At 52.8% G+C, this 22,385-nt stretch overlaps 10 protein-coding genes across 10 annotated transcripts; 4 read left to right on the forward strand and 6 right to left on the reverse strand.

Annotated features, from left to right (window-relative positions):
- Nucleotides 1–499: 499 nt before the first annotated feature.
- M409DRAFT_71618 (uncharacterized protein) lies at nucleotides 500–2,248 on the forward strand (the record flags this gene model as incomplete). The annotated part of the gene is made up of 1 exon (XM_033819251.1): nucleotides 500–2,248. The coding sequence occupies one exon, from the start codon at nucleotides 500–502 to the stop codon at nucleotides 2,246–2,248; it is 1,749 nt and encodes a 582-aa protein (XP_033659389.1).
- Nucleotides 2,249–2,443: 195 nt separating this feature from the next.
- Nucleotides 2,444–3,229, reverse strand: M409DRAFT_31000 (uncharacterized protein; the record flags this gene model as incomplete). Its single annotated transcript, XM_033810155.1, has 1 exon — nucleotides 2,444–3,229. The coding sequence occupies one exon, from the start codon at nucleotides 3,227–3,229 to the stop codon at nucleotides 2,444–2,446; it is 786 nt and encodes a 261-aa protein (XP_033659390.1).
- A 1,574-nt stretch (nucleotides 3,230–4,803) lies between these two features.
- On the forward strand, nucleotides 4,804–6,679 carry M409DRAFT_71619 (uncharacterized protein; the record flags this gene model as incomplete). Its single annotated transcript, XM_033819252.1, has 2 exons — nucleotides 4,804–4,870; nucleotides 4,935–6,679. 2 exons carry the CDS (start codon nucleotides 4,804–4,806, stop codon nucleotides 6,677–6,679), a joined length of 1,812 nt encoding a protein of 603 aa, XP_033659391.1.
- A 472-nt stretch (nucleotides 6,680–7,151) lies between these two features.
- On the forward strand, nucleotides 7,152–9,092 carry M409DRAFT_38200 (uncharacterized protein; the record flags this gene model as incomplete). The annotated part of the gene is made up of 7 exons (XM_033810883.1): nucleotides 7,152–7,462; nucleotides 7,513–7,677; nucleotides 7,735–7,896; nucleotides 7,955–8,229; nucleotides 8,275–8,600; nucleotides 8,656–8,869; nucleotides 8,923–9,092. 7 exons carry the CDS (start codon nucleotides 7,152–7,154, stop codon nucleotides 9,090–9,092), a joined length of 1,623 nt encoding a protein of 540 aa, XP_033659392.1.
- A 113-nt stretch (nucleotides 9,093–9,205) lies between these two features.
- M409DRAFT_71620 (uncharacterized protein) lies at nucleotides 9,206–10,033 on the reverse strand (the record flags this gene model as incomplete). Its single annotated transcript, XM_033819253.1, has 1 exon — nucleotides 9,206–10,033. One exon carries the CDS (start codon nucleotides 10,031–10,033, stop codon nucleotides 9,206–9,208), a length of 828 nt encoding a protein of 275 aa, XP_033659393.1.
- A 1,479-nt stretch (nucleotides 10,034–11,512) lies between these two features.
- M409DRAFT_38206 (uncharacterized protein) lies at nucleotides 11,513–12,616 on the reverse strand (the record flags this gene model as incomplete). The annotated part of the gene is made up of 2 exons (XM_033810885.1): nucleotides 11,513–12,299; nucleotides 12,351–12,616. The coding sequence occupies 2 exons, from the start codon at nucleotides 12,614–12,616 to the stop codon at nucleotides 11,513–11,515; spliced, it is 1,053 nt and encodes a 350-aa protein (XP_033659394.1).
- A 568-nt stretch (nucleotides 12,617–13,184) lies between these two features.
- On the reverse strand, nucleotides 13,185–14,413 carry M409DRAFT_61609 (uncharacterized protein; the record flags this gene model as incomplete). The annotated part of the gene is made up of 2 exons (XM_033814814.1): nucleotides 13,185–13,656; nucleotides 13,689–14,413. 2 exons carry the CDS (start codon nucleotides 14,411–14,413, stop codon nucleotides 13,185–13,187), a joined length of 1,197 nt encoding a protein of 398 aa, XP_033659395.1.
- A 914-nt stretch (nucleotides 14,414–15,327) lies between these two features.
- On the forward strand, nucleotides 15,328–16,355 carry M409DRAFT_31006 (uncharacterized protein; the record flags this gene model as incomplete). Its single annotated transcript, XM_033810156.1, has 2 exons — nucleotides 15,328–15,720; nucleotides 15,780–16,355. The coding sequence occupies 2 exons, from the start codon at nucleotides 15,328–15,330 to the stop codon at nucleotides 16,353–16,355; spliced, it is 969 nt and encodes a 322-aa protein (XP_033659396.1).
- Nucleotides 16,356–16,540: 185 nt separating this feature from the next.
- On the reverse strand, nucleotides 16,541–17,683 carry M409DRAFT_38208 (uncharacterized protein; the record flags this gene model as incomplete). Its single annotated transcript, XM_033810886.1, has 6 exons — nucleotides 16,541–16,656; nucleotides 16,758–16,898; nucleotides 16,954–17,063; nucleotides 17,128–17,243; nucleotides 17,283–17,312; nucleotides 17,414–17,683. The coding sequence occupies 6 exons, from the start codon at nucleotides 17,681–17,683 to the stop codon at nucleotides 16,541–16,543; spliced, it is 783 nt and encodes a 260-aa protein (XP_033659397.1).
- Nucleotides 17,684–18,759: 1,076 nt separating this feature from the next.
- On the reverse strand, nucleotides 18,760–19,652 carry M409DRAFT_31007 (lytic polysaccharide monooxygenase; the record flags this gene model as incomplete). Its single annotated transcript, XM_033810157.1, has 2 exons — nucleotides 18,760–19,107; nucleotides 19,167–19,652. The coding sequence occupies 2 exons, from the start codon at nucleotides 19,650–19,652 to the stop codon at nucleotides 18,760–18,762; spliced, it is 834 nt and encodes a 277-aa protein (XP_033659398.1).
- Nucleotides 19,653–22,385: the final 2,733 nt, after the last annotated feature.

The following is a 22,385-nucleotide window of genomic DNA, read 5'->3' on the forward strand; positions in this document are numbered from 1 at the left end:
TCGAAGACATTGTTAGTCTACGGGGCCGTCGTTGAGCCACCACGTCCGGAGCGACCAGTGAATTTGTTGAGACTTCTCAATATTTCTCGGCCAGAATGTCAAAGTCCATTGGCGGTAAGTCGAGCAGATGTCGCCGAGACAGGTATCATGATGAGGCAATGGAGGTTTTAAGTCACAAGCTGATTCTCGATGCGGCGATGATGCAGCTCTGGTGTTTCGAGGACGTGTTGGTGTGAGGGAGCTGGAAGAGAAATGAACGCGGCCTGGACTTGCCGCATTCAGGATGCCGGCTCATTCACTTACTCAGCACCGCCACCGTTCTGAAAACTACGCCCATGCAATTGGCTTGGCAGCTGAACAGCAGCGTGAAACTTTCTCGTTTAGACACCCGTTACAACGTCGTCGACTTGATTGTCTGTGAACCACCCTCAATGGCCATCACGAAGATTCTTGCGGCGACAAAAGACTTGAACGGGAATCACTTCCACCGCCATTCGCCATGACGGTGCCGCTGGTGAGGAAGAGAGCCCGCCGACCGAAAGTTCGCACAGGTTGCCGTACGTGCAGAGCTAGACATGTCAAATGTGGCGAGGAGAAACCAGTCTGCTGGAACTGTGAGTTCGCTGGAAGGGAATGTGCTGGCTACGATGTCGTGAAGCCACCAGTGCGACCAAGGCTGCCCCTTCTCCAGTCGCAAGGAGACCACCCTTCAGCAGCCTTACTTTCGGTCCTGACATATTGCCTGCCTGTGTTGCCCGGAGGAATTCGATCGAGAGACGGCTATGCTTTGGATTACTTCTTGCAATGCGCCTTGCAAGACTTACCTGGAAGCAGCTGGACTCTGTCGTGGGATCGCTTGATCTTGCCGTATTGGCGATCTGAACCCGAGATTCTGTACGCTGTCATGGCTATTGGATCGCTGCAGCAAGCGGCCGATGTCAACGATGGCACAAATGCCTCGTTTCATCCAGATCAGCTCACGACTGCACTGTCTCAGTATGGCAGAGCAGCGACCATGGTACGAACAGCCATCGAGAAACACGGGCAGAGCGAAGCTGGCTTCGATGTGGAGAGTATCCTGACAGCCTGCCTGATGCTCTTCTGTTTCGAAGTGCTACACGGACAAGATGAACATGCGGCAATGCATCTTCGCAGTGGCCTGAAGATTCTCTACGAGCACACCGGTCCTCCCAAGGGCAAGACCCTGCAGGTTTCACATCACCGACCGATTGAAGTCCAGATCTCTGCCCGCTCTCGCCTCGAGCTCTTGACCCACACATTCGTGAGACTGGACTCCGACATGTCCCAGCTTTCTGATCGCGACTCTTTCCTCTCACCGGTCTCTGGCGCTCCAGTTCCCGCCTCGTTCGATTCTCTCGATGAAGCAATGGTCCACGTCGATGTACTCCAAAGTCGGGTTTGCGATGTTGGCTGTCAACTGGACGAGTTAGCCAAGGCAGAGCTTTCAACGACGTATCCAGATTTCGACAATGTTGATGAGGATCTCAAGGACGTGCTGGTCCTGGCCGCTTCCCGCAGAGTGTCGACTCAAGGCTGCCCAGGTCTCTCGTTTCGTATGGAAGAGACAAAGGCTGCGATGGGCAACTTGATGGCTGCTCTCGCGACTCTACCTATCAAACCAGGTCAACCCGATCCTCATCGAATGCTCGTTGAGATTCATTTCTTCTTGGTCTGGTTCGACGCTGCCGTGTGGCGCGATGCCGATGAAATGGAGATGGATCGGTTTGACCAGCAGTTCGAATATATCTTGAGTCTTTGTGAGCAATATTTCGCTTCAAACTGTCATCGCCAGCAGCAGCAGGCACATACGAGAAGCGCACGACCCGGTTTTGTCATAGGTACCTCCGTCGGCCAAACAGTCTGCCTGGTGGTGGAGAAGTCCCGCAACTCGCTTCTTCGCCGGCGAGGCCTTAAGCTGCTCTCTGGGATGGACATGCGTGGTGCTTATGATGGCGACTTCCTCGCATCGTTCTATCAACACGTTGTTGAGACCGAAGAGTTGTTAGCGAGAGAGATCCTCGGCCTTCCTGAAGGGCATGTCTTCCGTTTCAGCGAGATCCCAGCGGCGGCGAGGTTCATCGAAGTGGACGTTGCTGGGATAGAAGTCTGCGATGACTTGTACTATAAGAAGGAAGTGGGAAGGATGATATATGCGCGGTTGGTCGATGGTGAGCTGATGGGCGGAGATTACCTGTTTCCTGTGATGAGGCCTTTTGTGGTGGATTAAGTACGAGTAGGCTAACATTGCGTCGTGATCAAATATATATACCCTTATTGCCCTTGGCCGAAACGATGACCTGGGCAAGATCGTATCGAGTTACTACCTTCTTCTATGCTTTTCCCATCCCGAGCAAAACTGCAACGTTCCATCATCAAATTCCCAAACGAGTGACCGGCCTCCCTACTCCTTCTCACGACCCTCTTAGTCTCCATTCCAGCGGAAGTTGGCGATGAGGCCACCAACATTGTCCACCCGCCCGGTGTACAGGCTCACAAGGAAGTTGATGGGCGATCGCTGCTGGTCCCGGAAAGTCATCAAGCTCTCGGTCAAGCTCTCCATGTCTTGAGGCTGGATGTCCTGGATGACGCCCTGTTGCATGTCGAGCGAGATTGTCACGTCGTCAATGTCATCTCCGGTGTACGGCGTGTAGCTTGAGACTGATGTCTGTCCGCTGGGGTTCTGGTAAGCGGCGTTGAACTGGGCCATAAAGTCGTTCTCCATCGTTTGCTCATCGCCGCCACCCACTGTCTCTTCTACAGCGCTGGAAGTTGTCACGACGAAGAAGTAGTCCGCGCCCGATGGGATGTTGGGGCACTGGTAGGCATCGCCGTCGACTCGCTTGTCAATGTCCATACGGGCGCGCAGCATCTTTGCCTTCCGCTTCTCAGAGACGGCACGCTTGGCCTCGTCGATGTTGGCCGAGCGCTTTGCGCTCTGCGTACCAATGCTCATGATGCTGGTGATGCCATCGCCGACGGGGGAGCAGCCTCCTGAGATCGTGATTTGACATTCGTACTGGTGGCAGCTGCCACCGCTGTAGATGTTGTACACGATGTCGTCGTCCTTGGTGAGGACGTAGCTCTGAGCCTGGCCGATTTCGATGCAGCTACCGGGCTCAAGGGGCGTGACGGTGTCCAAGACTGCGTTGGTACAAGTCTCGCCGAGGTAGAGGGAGAGTTTGTCTGCTGAGACGATGCCGGGGGCCATGGCAGTGAGAAGGATGGAGGAGATCATGATGGATGTCTTGAGTTGTGGGTTCTGATGTAATTTTGAAGCTGCTGTGAATGGTGGAAGTGTGTTGTTGATGCTGTTGGCAATACTTGACTGGCGAGGCGTCTTTATATGTCGTCTGCTGGTCTCGATGCCTTTTTACCATGACGTTTATTCATCTCTGTTCGGTGGTCAGGCCTTCAACGGATCCATCGAGCTGAGCCGTAGAGCCTGTCTCCATCCCTGAGCGTGCTGGCCAAGTGCAATGGCTGAGCTGCGGGTTTCACGTTCTAAGAGAACGAAGGAGTTAGCTATGTTGGTCAAAGATGAAGCTGGACATTCCCTGCCGCTGCAAGCCTGAAGCTGAAGACAGACAGCCTGTGCAACGTTGCAACTGCAGCCTCTCTAGTGTTGCACATGCCACATGTCACCGCTACCAGGCATACATGACATATCGGAAGAATTTGTTCAGTGCGATCAGCCTTACTCCGCCATAGCCCTAAATGCACTATTCAACATAGCGACGTGAGACCATGTAAGAAGACGAAGGCGCTACTTCTCAGCTGGTTGGGTTCTTCATTGACCGGTCGAAAAGATGGAGCGACTCAACTCCAGCTTTGGCAAGGCCATGGGGTGATCGATTCGTAGTCTACCCAGTATAGCGACAGTCTCCAAAGTACAGCCGCAAAAGCTGGGTATTTCTTCTTGACGGGCAGTGTTGTTGTTGTCTTTTTGGTGACTCCGCAGTGGAGCAAAGTCCTAAATTAAAGGCACCTAGTCGGGGTCCCTGGCTAGGCCGATTCCTTCGCGAATACCACTCTCAAGCATCATGCCACAACGCTCAATTTCAGTGCTTGCTTGGAGGAGACTCGAGGTAAGGTAACAAGAGCGTCCTCTGGCCAAGCGAAGTTTTCGAGTCATTTCCCTTCGGCTGAAGCAGGCGGATTCAGTCTCACACACGTATATGATGGCGAACAGGCCATGGCAGCAACTTGTCCGAGATGATATCTTTCCGACTCCACGATGAACGGCTCTGCATCGCCATTTTACTTGATGTACGATTAATGTACAATCTTGGGAAGAACGTGTCCAGCGCGATCTGGTGTGACAAGATGCATTTGCGTTCTCATATGTTACTACTCGACACAAAAGCCTGTGAGGACAACCGAACATGTTCTGTGGCTGCGCTGAGAGTCGCTCAGTAGGATGTTGGCATTCATCTGCCAAGGACCATATTCCATTGACCAGTCCATTGAGCCCCGGGTGGTCTGAGGAAAGGATCTCATCGACTTAGGAGGAGACCAGTGAATGCGAGCGAGGACGTACAGGTCGTTCGAGTTGTTGCCGGAGCAGAAAAGCGCTCACGAATATACATGCTGCTTTATCTTCGAGAAGGAGAAAACAAGAAGATACGAAAGTGCGAGGCGGCTTAGTAAGGGTGACTAAGTGGCAAACCTTGCGCACGGGAGCGGCACCGCTGTCTCCACCCGACTGAGTCTCACATCCGTCCACTTTGACTCCGACGTCAATCAATTAATCAAATCTTTCATCCGCCCTTCTCCACCTCGTCCATGGACAGCTCCAGCGTCAATGGCAGCGCGAGTGGCGGCAGTCCGCCTGCGCAAAAGCGCCAACGCGGTGAGTCCGGGTAGAAGGCGTACTCGACTCGCAGAACCAGAGATCTAACCGTCTTCTGCACCAGCTAAACAGGCCTGCGAGCCATGTCGCTTGCGCAAAAGGCGCTGCGACTCCAATATGCCCTGTAATATGTGTACCCAGTTCGAGTACAAGTGCTACTATGAGAAACATCCGCGAAAACGAAGCAAATTGGTCGAGCAGCATGCGATTGCCGACGGCGCCACCGGATCCTCGCACAGTCCAGAGATGATCAAGTCAGAAAACAACGGCAACGGCACTCAACCCACGGTCGAAGACATCTCCAAAATGCGATCCATGGAGGCAAATTCCGGTATTGCGTTCACGAGGCTGCTGGGTATGCGACTGGATCCGAGTTCTGGGCCGAAACTCTTCACCTTTGGCTGGAATCTGGGGAGCAACTCGTACATACCTCCGGCTTCGACACCGATCACAGATATCTTGAATCAGGACCAGATGTATTCACTGGCGAGGCTGCACTTCGCGAACGTTCACCCTCTATATGGTTTCCTGGACAAAGACCGCACCATGGAAGCGATTTCGTTGCGATGGTCGCGGCCGGAGGCGTGCGACATGCCCGATCATTTACTATGTGGCGTGGCTACGCTGGGGATTCTCTTCTCGGAAGGCGCTCTGACACCAGTACTGCCAGCGCTGGTAGATTCGCAGAAGAAGACGTTGGAGAGCACGAGTACAATGCAGCCGCCGTGCTTGGCAGATGTGCAGTCTTGGGTGGTACGATGTCTCTATCTACGGTCTACAGATCATCCCCATGCTACTTGGATCGCCAGCTGTACCATGATGCATCTTGTCGAAGCGGTCGGGCTGCAGCTCGAAGTCAGCAGTTCCGTGTTGCACCCTGCCGCCAACGACGCTGAGAACGATCCCGAGATTCGCCGGCGTACGTTCTGGGTGGCGAGGATGCTCAATTCGTGGGTGAGCTTTGAGTATGGACGAACGAGGGTGGCCCTGCGAGGGATTACAGCGCAGCTACCCACGCCGAAAGAAGGCGACTACACAGCAGATTACGTCGATCTCTACAGCATCTCGTGTTGCCTTGATCCAGAGACTTCTGACAAGGCGGGGCAATGGGAAGAGTTCCTCGAGAAGTTGGACGCATATCAGCCCCAACACGATGGAATTGCGCTCTCGAAAGCGAATCTGGGGCTCTGCGGGTACCGACGATTGCGCCTTGCGAACCCCAACTTATCCGGCGACATCATCAACAAAATCATCAACATTGGTCTGAGAGGGCTCGAAGCTGCAAGACGAATGGCTGAGAAAGGGATGCCCTGGTGGCATGTGGCAAATGTCCCATTTCAGACCATCTGTGTCTTCCTCGCCATGGACATTCGAGAATCTCTGTCTCATCTTGCGACGGCGATGCGAACGCTGGAGTTTGTGGTCGAACGATTTCGGACTGTGGCCATGAAGGAGGCTCTGAAGACTGCTCGGTTCCTTGTGCGACTCTCGAAAAAGCGCAAAGATGAAGACTCCGAAGTGCTGGGCCTGAGTTTGAAGAAGGACCAGCCCGCGGAAGACCCCCAGCCCGAAAACCTCAAAGCTGCGACAACGCCATCGTTACCTCAACCACGGCTCAACGGCCTTAGTGGGCTCGGTGGTGCGAGCGGTAATAGCAACACAGTGGGTATGGAGGAAACACCCATGACGGCGAGCAGCAGCGAGGACTGGAACCTCGACGTCTTGAACGATTCGCAGTTTGATTGGAATTACTTCCTCACCCACGACATGCCGGCGTTTAATACTTTCGCACCGGATGGGACCATGTAGCTGATTGACTTGGGGAAGACGGGGTTTGTACAAAGGAGTTGGGGCACTTAGGAGATACCACTATCGAATTTCATCTTCATTTTAAAGCTTCTTGAGTAGTCCTCTGCGAGAGTACGTCAATCCTCATTCCATTGCCAAGACTTTGAAGGCAAGATCACAAACGAGATACGGCTCCAGCGAATGGTTGTCCTTTGGGAATCATGACAAACCGAAGTAGCAAGGCCATCTGAATTCCATCAGAGACGAACAGAAAGTGTTGTTGATCACCTACTCAATTCATCTTCCGCAATCCTTCCCCAGCCGCTTTCCGCTCCGTGATGCCTCCACAGCCGCATCGACTCTGTTTTGGGAAGTTGCCATATAACCAACGGCAAGTCCCAAAGAGCCTGACTAGGCAAGTTTTTGGCGTTAATATCGATGTGAGCCGCGTATTAGATGTCCATGCACGGCAGAAGATATGCCTGGAAAGAGCATGCTACAATATGGACTGGTGATTGCGCAGGTCAGGCAATACAGGGCTATCGCTCAGGGCATTGAGCAGAATCACAACATCTCGACTGCAGCACCAGCTTCAAACTGCGAGGTCCCAGAACCAGCCTCAGACATCGAGAAGGGGAGCGCCAAATCAAGAGAGGAAGACGAAGGACAAGGACAAGGACAAGACCACACCGAACCTCTTCCTCTGTCCTGGACACCCAACGATCCTCACAATCCTCAGAATTGGTCATACACCCGCAAATGGATGTACACATTCATAGTGTGCATGACCAACTTCATCACTTCGTGCGTATGCCACCCACTCCAAAATCACCATTATACTCAAAAGTGTATAGTGGAGCAGCCTCCTTCGACACCGAAGTCGTGCCCCAAGCAATGCAGACCTACAACCTCCACGGAACATCCGGCGAACAAGTGGCTCTGCTGGCGACGACGCTGTATATGGTGATGTTCGGATTGGGGACACCCATTGCGGCGCCGTTGAGTGAGACGTTTGGACGGTATGTGGTAACCCTTCAATCCACTCTTTCAAAGATGTGCTGATTGATGCATGAGAGTAGAAATCCAGTCTACATTTTCTCGCTCGTGGGGATGGCCTGCTTCTCGCTCGGCAGTGCTGCCGCTCCAAATGCACAGACGTGGATCGTCTGTCGAGCATTCATGGGGTTTTTCGGTAGTCCTCCGGCGGTTACATTCGGGGGGACGTCTGCCGACATGTGGTATGTCGGACAACCCGTTATCATGTTCTCGTTCAAGCTGATGCTGGTGCTTCTCCAGGTCTCCAAAAGAGCGAACGTACATCTTCCCGGTGCTGTCTTCCTTTGTCTTCCTCGGCCCATTCATTTCGCCCACAGTCGCCGACTTCATTGCCACGAGCCCGTTGGTCGATTGGCATTGGACGAGCTGGTTGACGGCGATCTTGGCAGGTGCTTTGGCGGTGACGATTGCAGTGTTCGTGCCGGAGACGTGCAGTCCTGTTTTACTTGCCTATCGAGCGCAATGTGTCCGTCGAGGCAGTGGTCAGCAAAAGGGCTCTCCGGGGAGTGTGAAAAGTGAGCCCAAGCACCCTCCGTGGTTTCCTCACTAACACCCATTAGCATCATCATTGTTAACAAAACTCCGCAACTCAATGCTCACTCCGTGGACTCTCCTCATCACAGAACCGATGCTCACCCTCTTCACCCTCTACCTCTCCATCATCTACAGCGTACTCTTCGGTCTCCTCCCCGGCTTCACCTACATCTTCGGCAAAGACGGGTACTACAACTTCTCGCAAACCGGCGTCGGCCTCTGCTTCCTCGCCATCGATGTTGGCTTTCTTGCCGCTCTGCCCATCGTATTCTGGGTGTACCCGAGGTATTTGAAAAAGCTGAAGGAGGGTGGCGGGAAGGTTGCCCCTGAGGAGAGGCTTTGGTATGCGATTGTAAGTCAGGATATTCTGTGTGAAGATGTGCCACGCTGAGTGCTGATTCTCATAGATCGGAGGCCCTCTTCTTCCCATCAGCATCTTCTGGCTCGCCTGGACGCCACCCTCTGGTGTCTCTTTCTGGTGTCCCCTCGTTGCCAGTGGGGTGTTCGGCATCGCCAGCCTGACCATCTTCATCTCCATCTATCAGTACACTATCGATGCTTACGAGCGGGTGTGTGCCAGCGCGCTGGTGGGCATGACTATTTCGAGGTATATTGTTGGAGGTACTCCGCCGTTCTCCCTCTGACTTACCGTGGTATGCTAATGAAAGAGTTAGCGATGATGGTCCATGCCGCTATCCCGATGATTCAGCACATGGGACTTCCCAAAGCCTTGACGGTCTGGGGTGCCCTCGCGGCTGTGATGGCACCTGTACCAATGCTGTTTTACTGGAAGGGGCATGTCTTCCGCGCGATGAGCAAGAGGGCGACGGATATGGGGGCATAGACAGTCGGGAGACATTTGATGTCATTCCATGCATTATTGCGGTATCTCCATCCTGTCGGTCTGCGGGATATGGGGGTATCATCAAGGTGTGCCACTGCTCACTCGCAATCCTTTCACTTGGCAGCCTCCTCTTGCGCCGTCATCCTCGTCTTGTACTCTCGCGGACTCTCGGAACTCTCCTTCCTGCCCATCAGCTTGCCCAGCAGCCCCGGCTTCTGCCACATGCCAATCCTCTTCCTCTTCGCCTCTTCCTCAGCTTGCGCATACGCCTCCTTCTTGCCGCCAAACTCGCTCCCAAACTTGGCCTCGTACACCGTCGCCAACCCCCGCTTGATCATCTCCAGCCCCACATCCGTCTTCCACACCAGCCACTTCCTCCTGTACACCGTACACACCACCCGCTCGTACTGATCCCGTCGCCACGGCCGCACCCGCACATACCTGTGCAGCACCGCGCCCCGCAACCACTCCAGCGCCTCCCTGCCGAACGGCTGCTCGGGTCTCCCGAAATGGGCCATCTCAGGCGCATCCACCCCCGCCAGCCGGACATGCAGCGTCTTGCCCTTGAGCTCCTTCCCCTTACTAATCCCTCTCATCCAGCCCCAGCCCGTCCATCTCCCGCCCGGCGTGTGGAAGAAGTGGAAGTTGTCGCCGTCGCCGACGCGCGTGACGTAGCCGTACAGCGACCGGGTGCGGAAATGGGTCGGTTTGAGGTGCGCGATGGTGGGGATTCGGCGGAGGCGGGTCTTGTAGATGCGGATCAGGCCGAGCGCGGTGCCGGTGGTGACGAGGGAGAAGGCGACGGTCTGGGAGGGCGTGAATCTGGACGGACTGCTGCTGGTGGTGATCGGGGTTGATGGCGGCGAGTGGGTCTCATTTTGGCGTGTTTGCTGCTTGTCATCGGGCGGCGGGTCGGCTTTGGCCCAGAAGCGCCATGGCATCTTCCATCTATGCGCTGGGGGAGGCAGATGTTGAGCAGCTGGTGCAGGGGAGCGAAGTTGATGAGCGTCAATCAAATATTGACGACGCAAAAGCGGACGCTCCCGAAGCTAAATCGACATCACCTCCTCGGCCGCCGGAGATAACAGCGCCGTGCTCCAGCGACGATCTTCCATTGCAAAACACACTCGATACATCTTTCTTCATCAAGTTAATACACTAAACCATGTATGTTGACTCGAAGACCGGCCTCAGGCGTAAGCCCAATTAGTGTTGAGAGCCATGAGGGCCGGATCCCAGCTGAGCTGAGGCCAGATATCCATGGAATCCGCCATAAAGTCCGCCTCCGCGGCAATGTTAGGGTCCATGGAAGGCTCGAAGGACATACCATCATTTTGATGTGATCCAGTTGCGCCAGACGTACCAGGCACTTCGACACTGCCGTTGAGATTCTGGTGGCTGGCGATCAGGCGGTTTTCTTCTGTCCGTGAGCGGAACGGCGTCTCGGGCTCGGTCCAGTTCTGTGATGGGGACCAGAAATGACTCCAGGACCGCTGTTGAACACATGCACCAGACGCATGATTTCGGGAAGAGCAAGATTCTGGAGAGGGTCATTGAGTACCATGCTCGCAAGCCAGTGGTTGAAAGCGAAAAGCCGAGTGTGTTGTTGGAGTGAGAATGGTTGGCTGGGTGCAGTATTGCCATTGGACTGCAGGTCACGGCGTGCCATGCCTACGGCGTATTCAGGATTGGTGAGTTCAAGAGTGTATTGGGTGGTATGATGATGGCTCGCTTCAGGCTCATCGTTTCCAAGATTTCCATCCGTCGCTGCTTGCGGATCTCGGAATTGACTTGGCGGGACTGGACTCGTGGCGGCCGTTGTGTTCGTGAGGTGGGAATGGATCTGGCGCTGAAGTTCCCCGACTTGTTCTGTCAGTCGATTGACTTGTTCAGTCTGGCCAGCAGCGGCGCGACGGCGAGCTCTCCGTTTCTGCGTGTAGACGCATGCCAGCGCCTGGTCCGCGTCGCAATGACTGCAAGGCTGTTGTCCGTTGCATCGGATTTTACGGCGTCGGCATTCATCACTGCTGCTTGTCAGTGCCACGGTAAGGAGAGCCGGACCTGCCATTGAGGTTACGCACCAAGCCTCCGCCACATATCGAGCACGCGTACTGCGTGGGCGTTCCGATGACATTCTGAGAATGCTGGCTTGAGAGAGGACGGAAAGAAGCAGGGAGGACGGAGAGAGATGGGACAATTCCGGATCCCACGTGCATAAGGTTTGACAGGAGGTTTCTTATTAGTAATCTCCCCTTCGTATCCAGCGGTCATTGTGAGACAGGACTACTGATCTGTGGCCAGACACCGACAAAGGAATTTACTAGTAGTGATAAGACACTTTCTCTGTGATTAAGTGTAAGACTAAAGCAAACATGTCAGTGTGTACGATTTATGTGCGTATGTATAACCATCTAGTTTAGCTAAAGCTCAACAACGAGTTTCTCCGCCTTCACGCCAGCCTTGTACTGTCCATGTGCCTTGGAGATTGCCTCCAGACCTGTGCCAACGACGTTTGGCTTAGGGAGACACTGGATAACACCTTTCTCCAAGGCAGGCGTAACAAAGTCTTTCCAGACCGGATCCGCGGCGGGATCGACCGCGAAGATCATGCCTGTTGTCACATTTCCGGGCACTTCGCTTGGTGGCGGATGCGAGCAGACGAGGTGTCCGCCATTGAGCTTCTCCAGAATTTTGAGATCATTGGCGTACGTCTCTTCGTTGGACGGTGCGTCGAAGATGCCGACAAAGGTGTTCCCCTTAGCCTTGACCGCTTGAACGACTTTGTCGGTGAAGTCGGCGTCCTTGTAATCGATTGTCTCGCTCGCACCGGCCTGCTTGCTCAACTGGGCACTTTCCTTGCTCCCAATGGCAATGACATCGACGCCGGCAGCCCGGGCAAGCTGAGTCGTCATGAAGCCGATGGCCGTGTTGCCACCGTACACGACTAGCGTCTTCCCAATCGAACGGGGTTTTGCCTCCAGCGATGCAGATGGGAGGCCAAGAGCGCCTTTCTGGACTCCCGGCATGATCGTGGTGGCTTCTTTGATGTTCAGCGCACAGACAGCAGACTCTAATGCGGTGGGAATAACAACGGCGTCCTTGAATGGCACATTTTCTGGGATCAGCGCTGCCTTGTTCTCCAGGACGGCTGTGTACAGAGCATAGGCCCCATCTTGCTCGCGGCCGTGGGTCAGGAGCACTGTGTGTCTGTAAGGCGTTGTTAGCTTTGGGCCACCAAAATCGCTACTGTTGACTGACCCAACCACGCGATCCCCTTTCTTGAACCGTTGCACCCCAGGGCCGACTTGATACACCTCGCCCGCAACGTCACAGCCCAAGACCACCGGCCACCTCTGGACAAAGTGGCCCTCTCCTGCCATGTAGACATCGAGAGGATTGATGGAAATCGCGACATTCTTCACAATAATCTCGCCTTGGCCAGCTTCCGGAAGCGGTGCAGTGTTGACTTGGAGATCTTGGCCAGCCTTGTGGAGCCACGCGGCTTTGTTCTTAGGAGTCGACATTTTGTATGGTCTTTTGTGTAGAAAGATTCTTGACTTGAAAGGTTTGAGAGCTTGCATGGGGATCGCTCTAAATATGAGTTGGAATTCGGTCTGCGCCAACCCCTGCAGCGAGACCGGCGTATATGGCTGCAATGCAGATTTCGATCAAAGCCTGTAAGAGTCTATTGCCATGCTTTGTAAACACGAAATGGATGAATGAGCTGTCTGCAATCGAGAACGTACTTTCCGAGGGCCAATCTCCGGCGGAATCGCTCAGCCTTGCGTCAAGACCTTGACAAAACACTTGCTGCTTTGAAACCCAACACATGAGGCTGAAGGTAGCCTCGAACCAGTTCGTTAGCCATTTATGGAAATACGCTCAGCTCGGGTTTGTAACCGCGGAGTTAGCATGTGCTTGTCCATGATTGATGGGTTTCTCAGTGTTTTAGCCGTCGGAACTACGGTCGCCTTGATTCCGCGACCAACATCTTTGAAGCTTATTGACCTCTCATCCCCATTAGACTGCAGTGCGTCTCCTTTCTTGCAATTTTCTTGGTTGCGGGTCTTCATTTCGAAGAACACTATTCGCCTAAGCCATCCATTCTCTTCGCGCGTCGTCAAGATCCTCGCCGCTAACCCAAACCTTTCGAATGTTGCGAGTCGCAGAGATATTGTGTATTGGGTTGCCTTTCACCAACACAAGGTCCGCCCTTCTTCCAAACTCCACAACGCCACGATCATGTAGACCCCAAATGTCGGCTGGCCGAGCGGTCGCCCCTCTCAAAACTTCGACTGGCGGAAGCCCAGCTTCGACAAGAAGTTCCATCTCATCGTGTATCGAAATTCCAAACTTGGGCTTCGCAGGCGCTCCCACCTGGTCATTGGCGTCTGTTCCCACAAGGACTTCGACTTCAGCGTGGTAGAGTCTGGAAGTGGACAGCCGAGATGCCGTGTAATTGAGTTTGGGGGTGGCTTGCGTCGTCTTGAGCATCATGATGAGGGTCGGTGTGGAAATGATCCTCTTTTGAAGGAATTGTCGGGTGCTGGTTTCGTCCAAAGGTCTGTCCATTGGCACATGGTGTGCCTGACTGACGTTGGCGACGAGGGCCTGCTGGACACAGCCGTAGTCGGCCGCATGGCAGACGACAGCCTTGCCTTTTGCATGGGCGGCGGCCGCAGTAGCTGATAGATGTCTTGACTCAGATCTGGTGTTTCCGCGATCATCTTGATAAAGTCCGCCCCATTCTCAATCTGATCGTCAACCCAGCTAGGTGATTGTGAGGCGTTTGCCATGGTCGTTGAAGAATTGAGACCCAACAACCGGCCATGAATGCTTCTTGCTGCTGCGGCCGGGGTACTGCCGAGCAAGACGTCGGTCAGACCCTTGTGATTGCGCAAGGAATCGCATATCAAAGGTTCAGGGCACGACATGACCATGGCTGTAGTGGCGCCAAACTCCGTAGGAGACTGCAAGTGGGTGATGTTGGACGGGTGGCTATGCGAGTCGATGAGCCCAGGCATGAACGTGTGTCCAGACCCATCGATTTGAATCGCGCCTGTTAGATCGTCTCCGATTCGACCGTTCTCGATGACGACCGTCTGAGCAGGTCGCATCGTCCATCCATCAAAGACGCCGACATTGGTAATGGCAACTTTGTTCCAGGTGGATGGCCGTTTGTTGTTCTGGTCGCGAAGTGCGAGGTTGTGACTCAAGACAACGTCAAGATCTGGGGCGGTGTAATCGTGGTGTGCATTGTCAAATCCGCAAGAACGGGACTGATGAATGGCAGATAAGAGAAGGATGAGCAGCCACATCATGTTGTACGAGGGGTTGGCAATAAAGTGAATCGCCAGAAAATCGCAACGGGAGCAAATCAGGAGCATATATGCAGCCCGTGAAGTTTGAAACATCCCTTGCACTGCCCGTGGCCTAGAAAAGACCACCTGTGCGACAGCCCCTGAACGCGCACGTTGCAATTTCAGCGCTTCAATGTCAACCTGTAGTCTCTCGGCCATCTACTGTATCAACTGACATTTGTGCAATGCTGAAGTACCCTAGCGATGCGACGCGCGTATTACTAGACGATGTTGACGTGGTTCTCGCAAGTGTTGAGTCGAAAAGCACATAGGCAGGAAGCTTCCCATCCCATGAGGAGGAGAGTCGTGTGAGTAATCGAAAATCTGTAGAAACAATTAGAAGCCATGCTGGTGGTGGGATTCTAGGGAATTGGCAGGGGTAGGCAAGCAGCGAGCAAGACTTTGCGTGAAGACAAGGTTATGTCAATCGTATCATGAAGCCAACGCCTAATTTTGTACCACCAGTACTCGGAGGAGCGACCTGATTACAGGGGCCAGCAGAGCGAGTAGTCGCTGAACGCTTCAAAAGCATAGACACCAAAGCTACCAGTCCGAGACCTTTCCCCAGCACCGACATGCCACGACAGACCTCGGGCGTGTCGCCTGCAATCCCCTTAGAGCCCTGAGAGTCGATGCATTATTGGGAAAACGAGGTACAGGATCACGATATCCTGTCGCCTCGTCATAGTCTCATGCTTAGTTCAGCCCTCGGAAAGGGCTGGGCTGAGTTTCCGCGGATCGATTTCTCATCGAGCGACCCTGAATTCTGGAACGGTAGGGAGGCAGGCAGTCGACAATGATATCAAAGACACATGCAGGTTGTATTGCGCGTTGTTAGTACCACTTTCAGCAAACGAACCGCAGTGACTTTGAGAATGACCCATCAAGCGGCCTGGATCAAGGCTCCGGGTGATCAGCTCGAGATTGGGCCTAAGCCTACACCCACTCCGGAGGCGCATGAGCTTCTGATTCGAGTCAATCGAATTGCCCTCAATCCGATCGACGCAAAGCTTCAAAAACATCAGCTGTTTCCATACCCATACCCCAACATTCTTGGAAGGTCGTTCGCTGGTACGGTTGAACGCGTTGGATCTGATGTAAAAGGCTTCACAACAGGAGACCGAGTTGCATGTCTGCGAACGTACAAACAGCTGGAAGATCACCGCTACGGGGCTTTCCAGCAACTTGCCGTGAGCACCCCTGATGCCACCGTGAAGCTCGACGAGACAGCCTCGTTGGCAGGGGCGGCATCATTGATACTCAATGCAGTGACCATCACGTCCACATTGTCCATCTATATGGACCTCGACCGACCACATTTCTCCAGCCACGGCCAGAGAAGATACTTGTATATGGTGGATCGAGCTCCGCCGGTGGGCTCGCAATCCAATATGCAGCGCGGGCAGGCTACCAAGTCATCACCACGTCCTCGCCAGCCAACCGCGCATTCGTTACAGCTCTAGAGCCTGCGCAAATCATCGACCACACAGCTAGTCCAGACGCTGTCTTGGCCGAGCTGCAGTCACACGGGCCGTACGATACGATTCTCGACACTATCGGTCTGCCAGCCGTCACGATGTTGATAGTTCGATACCTGAAGTCAAGAGGAGGAGGAAAGTACCACACCTTGACGCCATTGATGGACGAGGAGAAGCCCTTGATACCGGACAACGTCGAGCGAGTATACGCTCCGTATGGAGCAGCGTTGAGTCAGCCGGACCATGCAGATCTCAAGAAATGGCTTTTCGAAGAGTACATCCCGAAAGGTCTGTCGACAGGTGTACTCGTGCCGAACCCTGAGCAGCTTCTCAAGGGCGGTATTTCACAAACGCAACATGGCCTGGATATGCTGTATGAGGAGCGGCTTAGTGGACGGAAGCTTGTCGTAGATCCTTGGGAATAAGAACAAACATCCCCCACAAACTATCACGGTGACCTACGATATGTAGTCGGAACATCATGATAGTATTCTTGCTTCGAAATCTTGATTTTGGAGACTTGCACACGAGCCTGCGCGTCAGTGGCCTACACTTGTTCTTTGGGAGATGCACAGAGATATCTTCTTAAAAGGAGAAGCGATTGAATTATTCATGATACAGAACTTTCAATTGATTCCGCCAAGTAATAGCTTAACCGTTGTCCTATAGCCTGCAAAGATTTTTCCTTGACCCATCTGCGAACGCTTATTAGCAGGCTCCCTATTTCTCCAAAGATTTGACTTACTTCTGATACGGGTCAGTTAGATCGCCACGCAGTTTCATCAGTCGTTAGTCCACAGCCTAGAATATCTCAAGATTCCCTTCACGCACCGCAAAGCCGTGGCTGATTTTGGAGAACAGTTGGACGTGGAATGTTTTGTCACAGTCTTCCATAATCTTCACAACTTCATTGCGCTGATCGCGTTTGAACACTGCATCTTTCTGTGCGAGTGACATCAATAGTGGCTCTTGTGAAAGAATGTCAGCTTGATGGAGGCAACAGCTAGAACGTCATGAATATACTTGTCAGATCAGAAAAGTTTGCGTCATTGAGATTGGCATGATGGGCGAAAGCGCGGGCGACACAGATGCCTCTCTCAGAGAGTTGATCGCAAACAAAAGGTGCTCCCCAGCTTGTTGAAGGTCAGCAACGTTGAAGCGATTCGATAGATATAGCATTCTGACGACCAAACATACCAGTAACCGAAGCAAGCGAACTTAGCCTGACCTTTCCGGCCATACTTGGAATGAACGGTTTTCATCCATTTTGGAGTAATCTCTATGGAAACGGCATCTTGAGAGGGATTGTCAGTCTGCGTGCTTAACGTCGTTGGTAGCAGAGAGAATCAAACATGGTCCTGTTGCCATTTCCAAGGGTCGAACTTGGGGTCTTCGAATGGCTTCGACGAAGACTTTCAGACTGGATCCTACGCGGAGTTTGATGAGCGAGAGTGCATGCGTATAGAAGGCGTTCATAGCTCACTCCTTTGAAATAATCGATCCCCAGGACCAGGCACTCCGAAAGCTCAGCCATAACATCCATGATGAGAAAGGCGTTGTTATAAAAGCCGTTGACGTCGGGAGAGTAAATTATTATATTTCCACTGTCTTTGCCATCCCCTGGCTTGGCAATATAGGAGTCGACACCTTCGATCGACAAGATCTCGCCCTTGGGCTGGCCCTCATGAATGGAGCCGTTCAAGCAGCAAAGGCTCGAAGTCGGCTTGGCAAGAACTTGTGCGTCTGTACTCATCTTGAAATTCAAGGGTTCATTGACGGCGAATTACTGTGCCTACGGTAGCTGGAGATGCTTTTCAACGGCAGTATCGGACAGATTGGTCACCTCGGTCTCTGGGCGGATTGTTACGACCGTGAGCTATGCCTGATCGTAATGTCAACGGAAAGGTCTTCCTTATGTCCAGAAGAGATGTGCTGACAATCGGTTCAAGCGCCTCAAAGCATGGTCAGGCTGTGCGGAACGGAACGGAATGAAAAGGATTCCGTCTGAACGCCACGAGCAAATTTCCAGCTGGGAAGTTGGGCCTGATGAATTGCCAAGAGTATCGGGACGAAGTGCATCAACTTGTTTCGTCTTTTGGCGTAATGGAGGGCGTTGGTAAAATCTTTCCGTTCCCCGTAAGCAGTTCAAGCTCTTATTTGACGATCGCACAATGAACCTCTTTTACCTACCTTCCGCAGTCCTGCGGTCTCTGGCAGATTTTGATGGAGTCTGCGTTGTTCTTGGCATTGCTTTGATCTCCTTTAGATTGAAAGAAAAGTTATTGACGACTCGGCTTCACAGTCTGCATCCCCCCAAGGTGGGTTCCGGATCTTCTCCTGCATCGAACAGCGTACGGTCCAAAACTCTCATATGCATCTCCTAAATACCTGCGGGCATCTGCGACAAATCCTGCTGGTATTTCCTATCTGTACCCTTCGGACATCACGACACTAACACTGATGTATATAGAAGGCGTGGCAAAGGCCGAGCGGAAGCAGAAGCAATTAGTTGTGAAGCCATGAATCTCGAAGACGCCGCTTGCCACATGTGTGCTCCGGCAGTGGCATTACGTGATCGCTCGTCAATGTCGCTACATTTGTCAATTGCTTGTACCTGGCAGAAACAATCATTACCCGCTTTCTCAACTCGCAGACCAGATACACGACGTTGTAGCTCATGAATGAAGGAATGACTAAAGGTCAGGTAACATAGTATCTACTCGCGAAACAAATCTTGCGCTCTGCGCCTCTCCATGCCATCTTCACCCCCCCCCCCCCCCCCCCCCCAACCAGCACTGCTCCCTCCCATGCCATGACATCAAGACCGGTCTAAGCGGCTCTGCGGCCCTTAACGCGGCTGTTCCACTGGCCGAACGAAAAGCCACTTGGTGCATTAGCACTCGAGTCCGTGGATGCTGTCCCCGAAGCGGCACCCGTGTTAGTGGTGTTGGCGTTGGCGCTGCCTCCCCAGACGGCAGGTCCGGGCATGGTGTAGCCGGGATCGCTGCCGGTCCAGATGCTGTAGGTGAAGCCTGGGTCGTCGGTGGCATAGAGGCCGGGAATCTTGACCAGCGGGCTGGGAGTTCCGCTGCCACCGCCGCTGATGCGGAGCTGGGCGCACTCCATGTAGAACTGGGCTTTGCCGACATGGTTCTCGTGGATAGCGATGTGTTCAGGCTGGGGAGAGAGATGGGTTAGCACATGCAACAGAGTTTTTGCAATCGTGCGACACTTACGCGAACAAGGTAATCGCCATCAGGAATGTCGGCAGGAATGGCGAACTCAATTCTGTCCTTCTGCCATGTCACCCAGTTCGTGTCGACGTTTGCGGCGCCGTTTGCACCTCCCTCCCACACCTTGAACCAGTCGCCATCGCCGACGTAGCTGCCAACGTCCCCCGGTGCCTTGGACATGTACACGAAACCCGGACCAGGATGCTCAATGAGCTCGTCGAAGGAGAGCTTGAAGCCTATGGTGTCGCCGGCCTTGACGTCGTACGTCTCGGAGAAAGCGCTACCGGCGCCGGCGTTGCATCGAAGGTCTTCAGAATTGATGATGTCGGCGGCGTAGGAGGGCATGTAAGTGTTGGTGTTCTGTCGAATGTAGCTGTAGTCGGAGCCGACGGTCTGGTTGTTTACGATCAACTGTGAGAAGATGTAGTGGGCGTGCACGGCAGGCGCTGCCAGCAGCGCCGCCGCGAGGCCTGAGTTCTTGGAGAACATGATGATAGATGATGGGTTTCGAGATGAAGAAGGCGAAAGCGTGAAGAAATGATCGGAGCAAGAAGCAGAAACGATGGAATATCCAGAGCCTGAGAATGAGTGTGAAGGAAGTGGATGAGATGCTGTGTTGAGAGCCTTGTGGTAAGTTGGATGGCCTATCATATATACGCCTGCGGCAGATGATGCATGCGATGAACGACTGCCTTCTTCCATGCCGCGCTTCGTTAATGAAGTTGAATTCGCCGTAGCACTTGGCGTGTCGTCTTGAAGGGATGCAGGCACACTTCGTTCATGATCATTCCTTGCCGCTTGTGCAAGTGCAGTCGGATTCTAAGGGGCTGTCCATTTGGAACTGCAACAGCGCAAAAGCTAGCTTGTTCAATATAGGATACCGTAGCCCAAACTGCTATTTTGCCTACAGTTTGTCAAACTGCTACATTTCTCTAGCTGCAGTACAACGCCGGCTGCAGTTCCAAATGGACAACCCCTAAGTGTTTTGAATTTGATTGCCCAATTTGTTCCAGACGAGAAAGCGAAGCGAAGCGCTAGCCTCAGAGCTCAGATCACCTCGCTAAGTGTTGTGCAGCGGTTATTAGGCCTTCATAGATGATTGATTACGGGAGCAGGTATCTACAAGGACTGTGAATTCAGAAGATGTGGCCTTCTTGGCACTCACGTGATCCCCAGGCACAACACTCCCCCTCAGCATACAGACAGTTCTTTCTTGAGCTGTCTGATTGCTGTCATACGTGTCTGAGCCATTTATGTGACCTTGTGACCTTATCAGTGACCATATCACAAAGCAAATGACCCTTCAGAATGCTCATGAGCAGGTCAGGCATCACATGGATTGCCACGCAATCTCTTGAACCTTCAGTGTGTTAAGCTGGCAATCACCTGATCTTAAGTTCTGCCCATAAAAGAGTTCTTCTTCTTCCTTGAACTCTCTCTCTTGCACATACCCATTCCACACTCTTCACACCATTCAAACACCATTCCACTTCCTTCACAACACTTCAGACACTCTCAGAACTTCTCTCTCTTGAGAGCCAAGGTATGGATCAGTGGCTTGTGACTGTGAGTTGAATACTGACTTGAGCTCAGTCATGGCTGCTCAGCAGATGAGCAATGGACAGCTTCAGGCCGTGGTCAATAATGCCTATGGTCTGAACTTCAACTCTGTTCAGTGTGATCAGGCCTGGTGTGAGCAGATGCTGGAGGCCTGGAACCGGAATCTGGACTTCTCTTTGGCTCGCAACAAGCCCAGTGTCAAGTGGATGGCATTCTTTGACGCCACAAACCCAAATCCCATTCAGATCACTCAGACTCCTCTCTTCCGTGGTCACTCTACCTTCAACTTGGATGGGAGTGCTTGCTACCTTCCTTGCATTCTGGCTGAGGCATCAAATGCCATTGTGGCTCAGGGTGCCAGTTCCTGCAGCAAGTGCCAGCCTCCAATAGCTGGAGCTCGGCCATTCAGAGCTTGTCACAAGGTTCCCATCCAGAATGCTGCTAGAGAGGATTGCTTTCAGAATGCCTGCACCAACTGTGCTTTTGGGATTCAGTACTCTGGCTGCTCTACCTCTGGCTACACACCTGCTCCACGGACTCCAAAGGAACTCAAGGGAAAGAGCAAGGGCAAGGACAGGGACTCTGGGCTTAAGAGATCCTTGTCTGACATGTCGCTTGTGTCTGAGGATTCAAACAAGTCTGATGGTGCACCACAGCCAAACTCTGTGCGCATTAATGCAGCTCGTGAGGTTCAGGTTGCAGGAGATGGCTCTCGTCGTGGTCAGATTGTTATCAACTTCAACTACTCCTCAACTGCCGGATATGAGCAGTACAAGGCTGAGATAAGGGCTGCTGTACATGCTGTTGAGCTGGCTTTTGATCAGAAGTTTGAGAATGGCAGGGACTTCATGGGCAAGAACTACAGATATCCTCGTGGTGGATAGATCTGGAGTTCAGGATTGGTGGATTTGGTGGTGATCTCTGCAGCACTGGCCCTGCATGTTGTTTTCCTTGAGTCTGCTGGCCAGATGCAGTTTGGGGAGCTGCAAGGGTTCTTGATTTATTTCTTTTGTTGAATGAAAAGCAGGCTCAGGGAGGAGCTACTCATGTTTGATTTTGAGATACCCAGGACAGGGCATGTGTGTGGAGTTTTGATTTTCATACCATCACAGAATGAAAAGGCACTTGGCCACCAAACTGCAGGTCTCCAGTTCACAAAGGGAATGTTCAAATGAGTGTAGTATGCACGCAATGCCATGCTTCTGTATCACAGCAGCTGGTTGGTCTTTCCAGCTTTTGTGAGAGCATCAGCTTCTTGCTTTGCAGTCTCAATGTACTCAACATCAATCACACCATTCTCATACTGATCTCTGCAGTAGTGGTTTCTCAGGTTGGTGTGTCTTGATCTGCCAGATCTTTCATGATTCTCCACAAGACAGATAGCTGACTTGTTATCAACATGAACCTTGAACTTGGTGGGAGGATCTTTGAGCAATGGTTGTAGCTCAGAGAGCAGGTTCTTAAGCCAGTTGACTTCCCTGCAGGTTTCAGTCAAAGCCACATATTCTGCTTCAGTGCTTGACAGAACCACCTCTCTCTGCAGTCTTGATTTCCAAGATACAGGTCCTCCAGAGATCTTGACAAGACATCCAGTAGTAGATCTTGCAGTTCCAGGATCCCCAGCAAAGTCTGAGTCAGAAAATACCTCAATCTTGAGTTGTT

This window comes from Zasmidium cellare, assembly GCF_010093935.1.
Source record: "Zasmidium cellare ATCC 36951 unplaced genomic scaffold M409scaffold_82, whole genome shotgun sequence".
NCBI lineage: Eukaryota > Fungi > Ascomycota > Dothideomycetes > Mycosphaerellales > Mycosphaerellaceae > Zasmidium > Zasmidium cellare.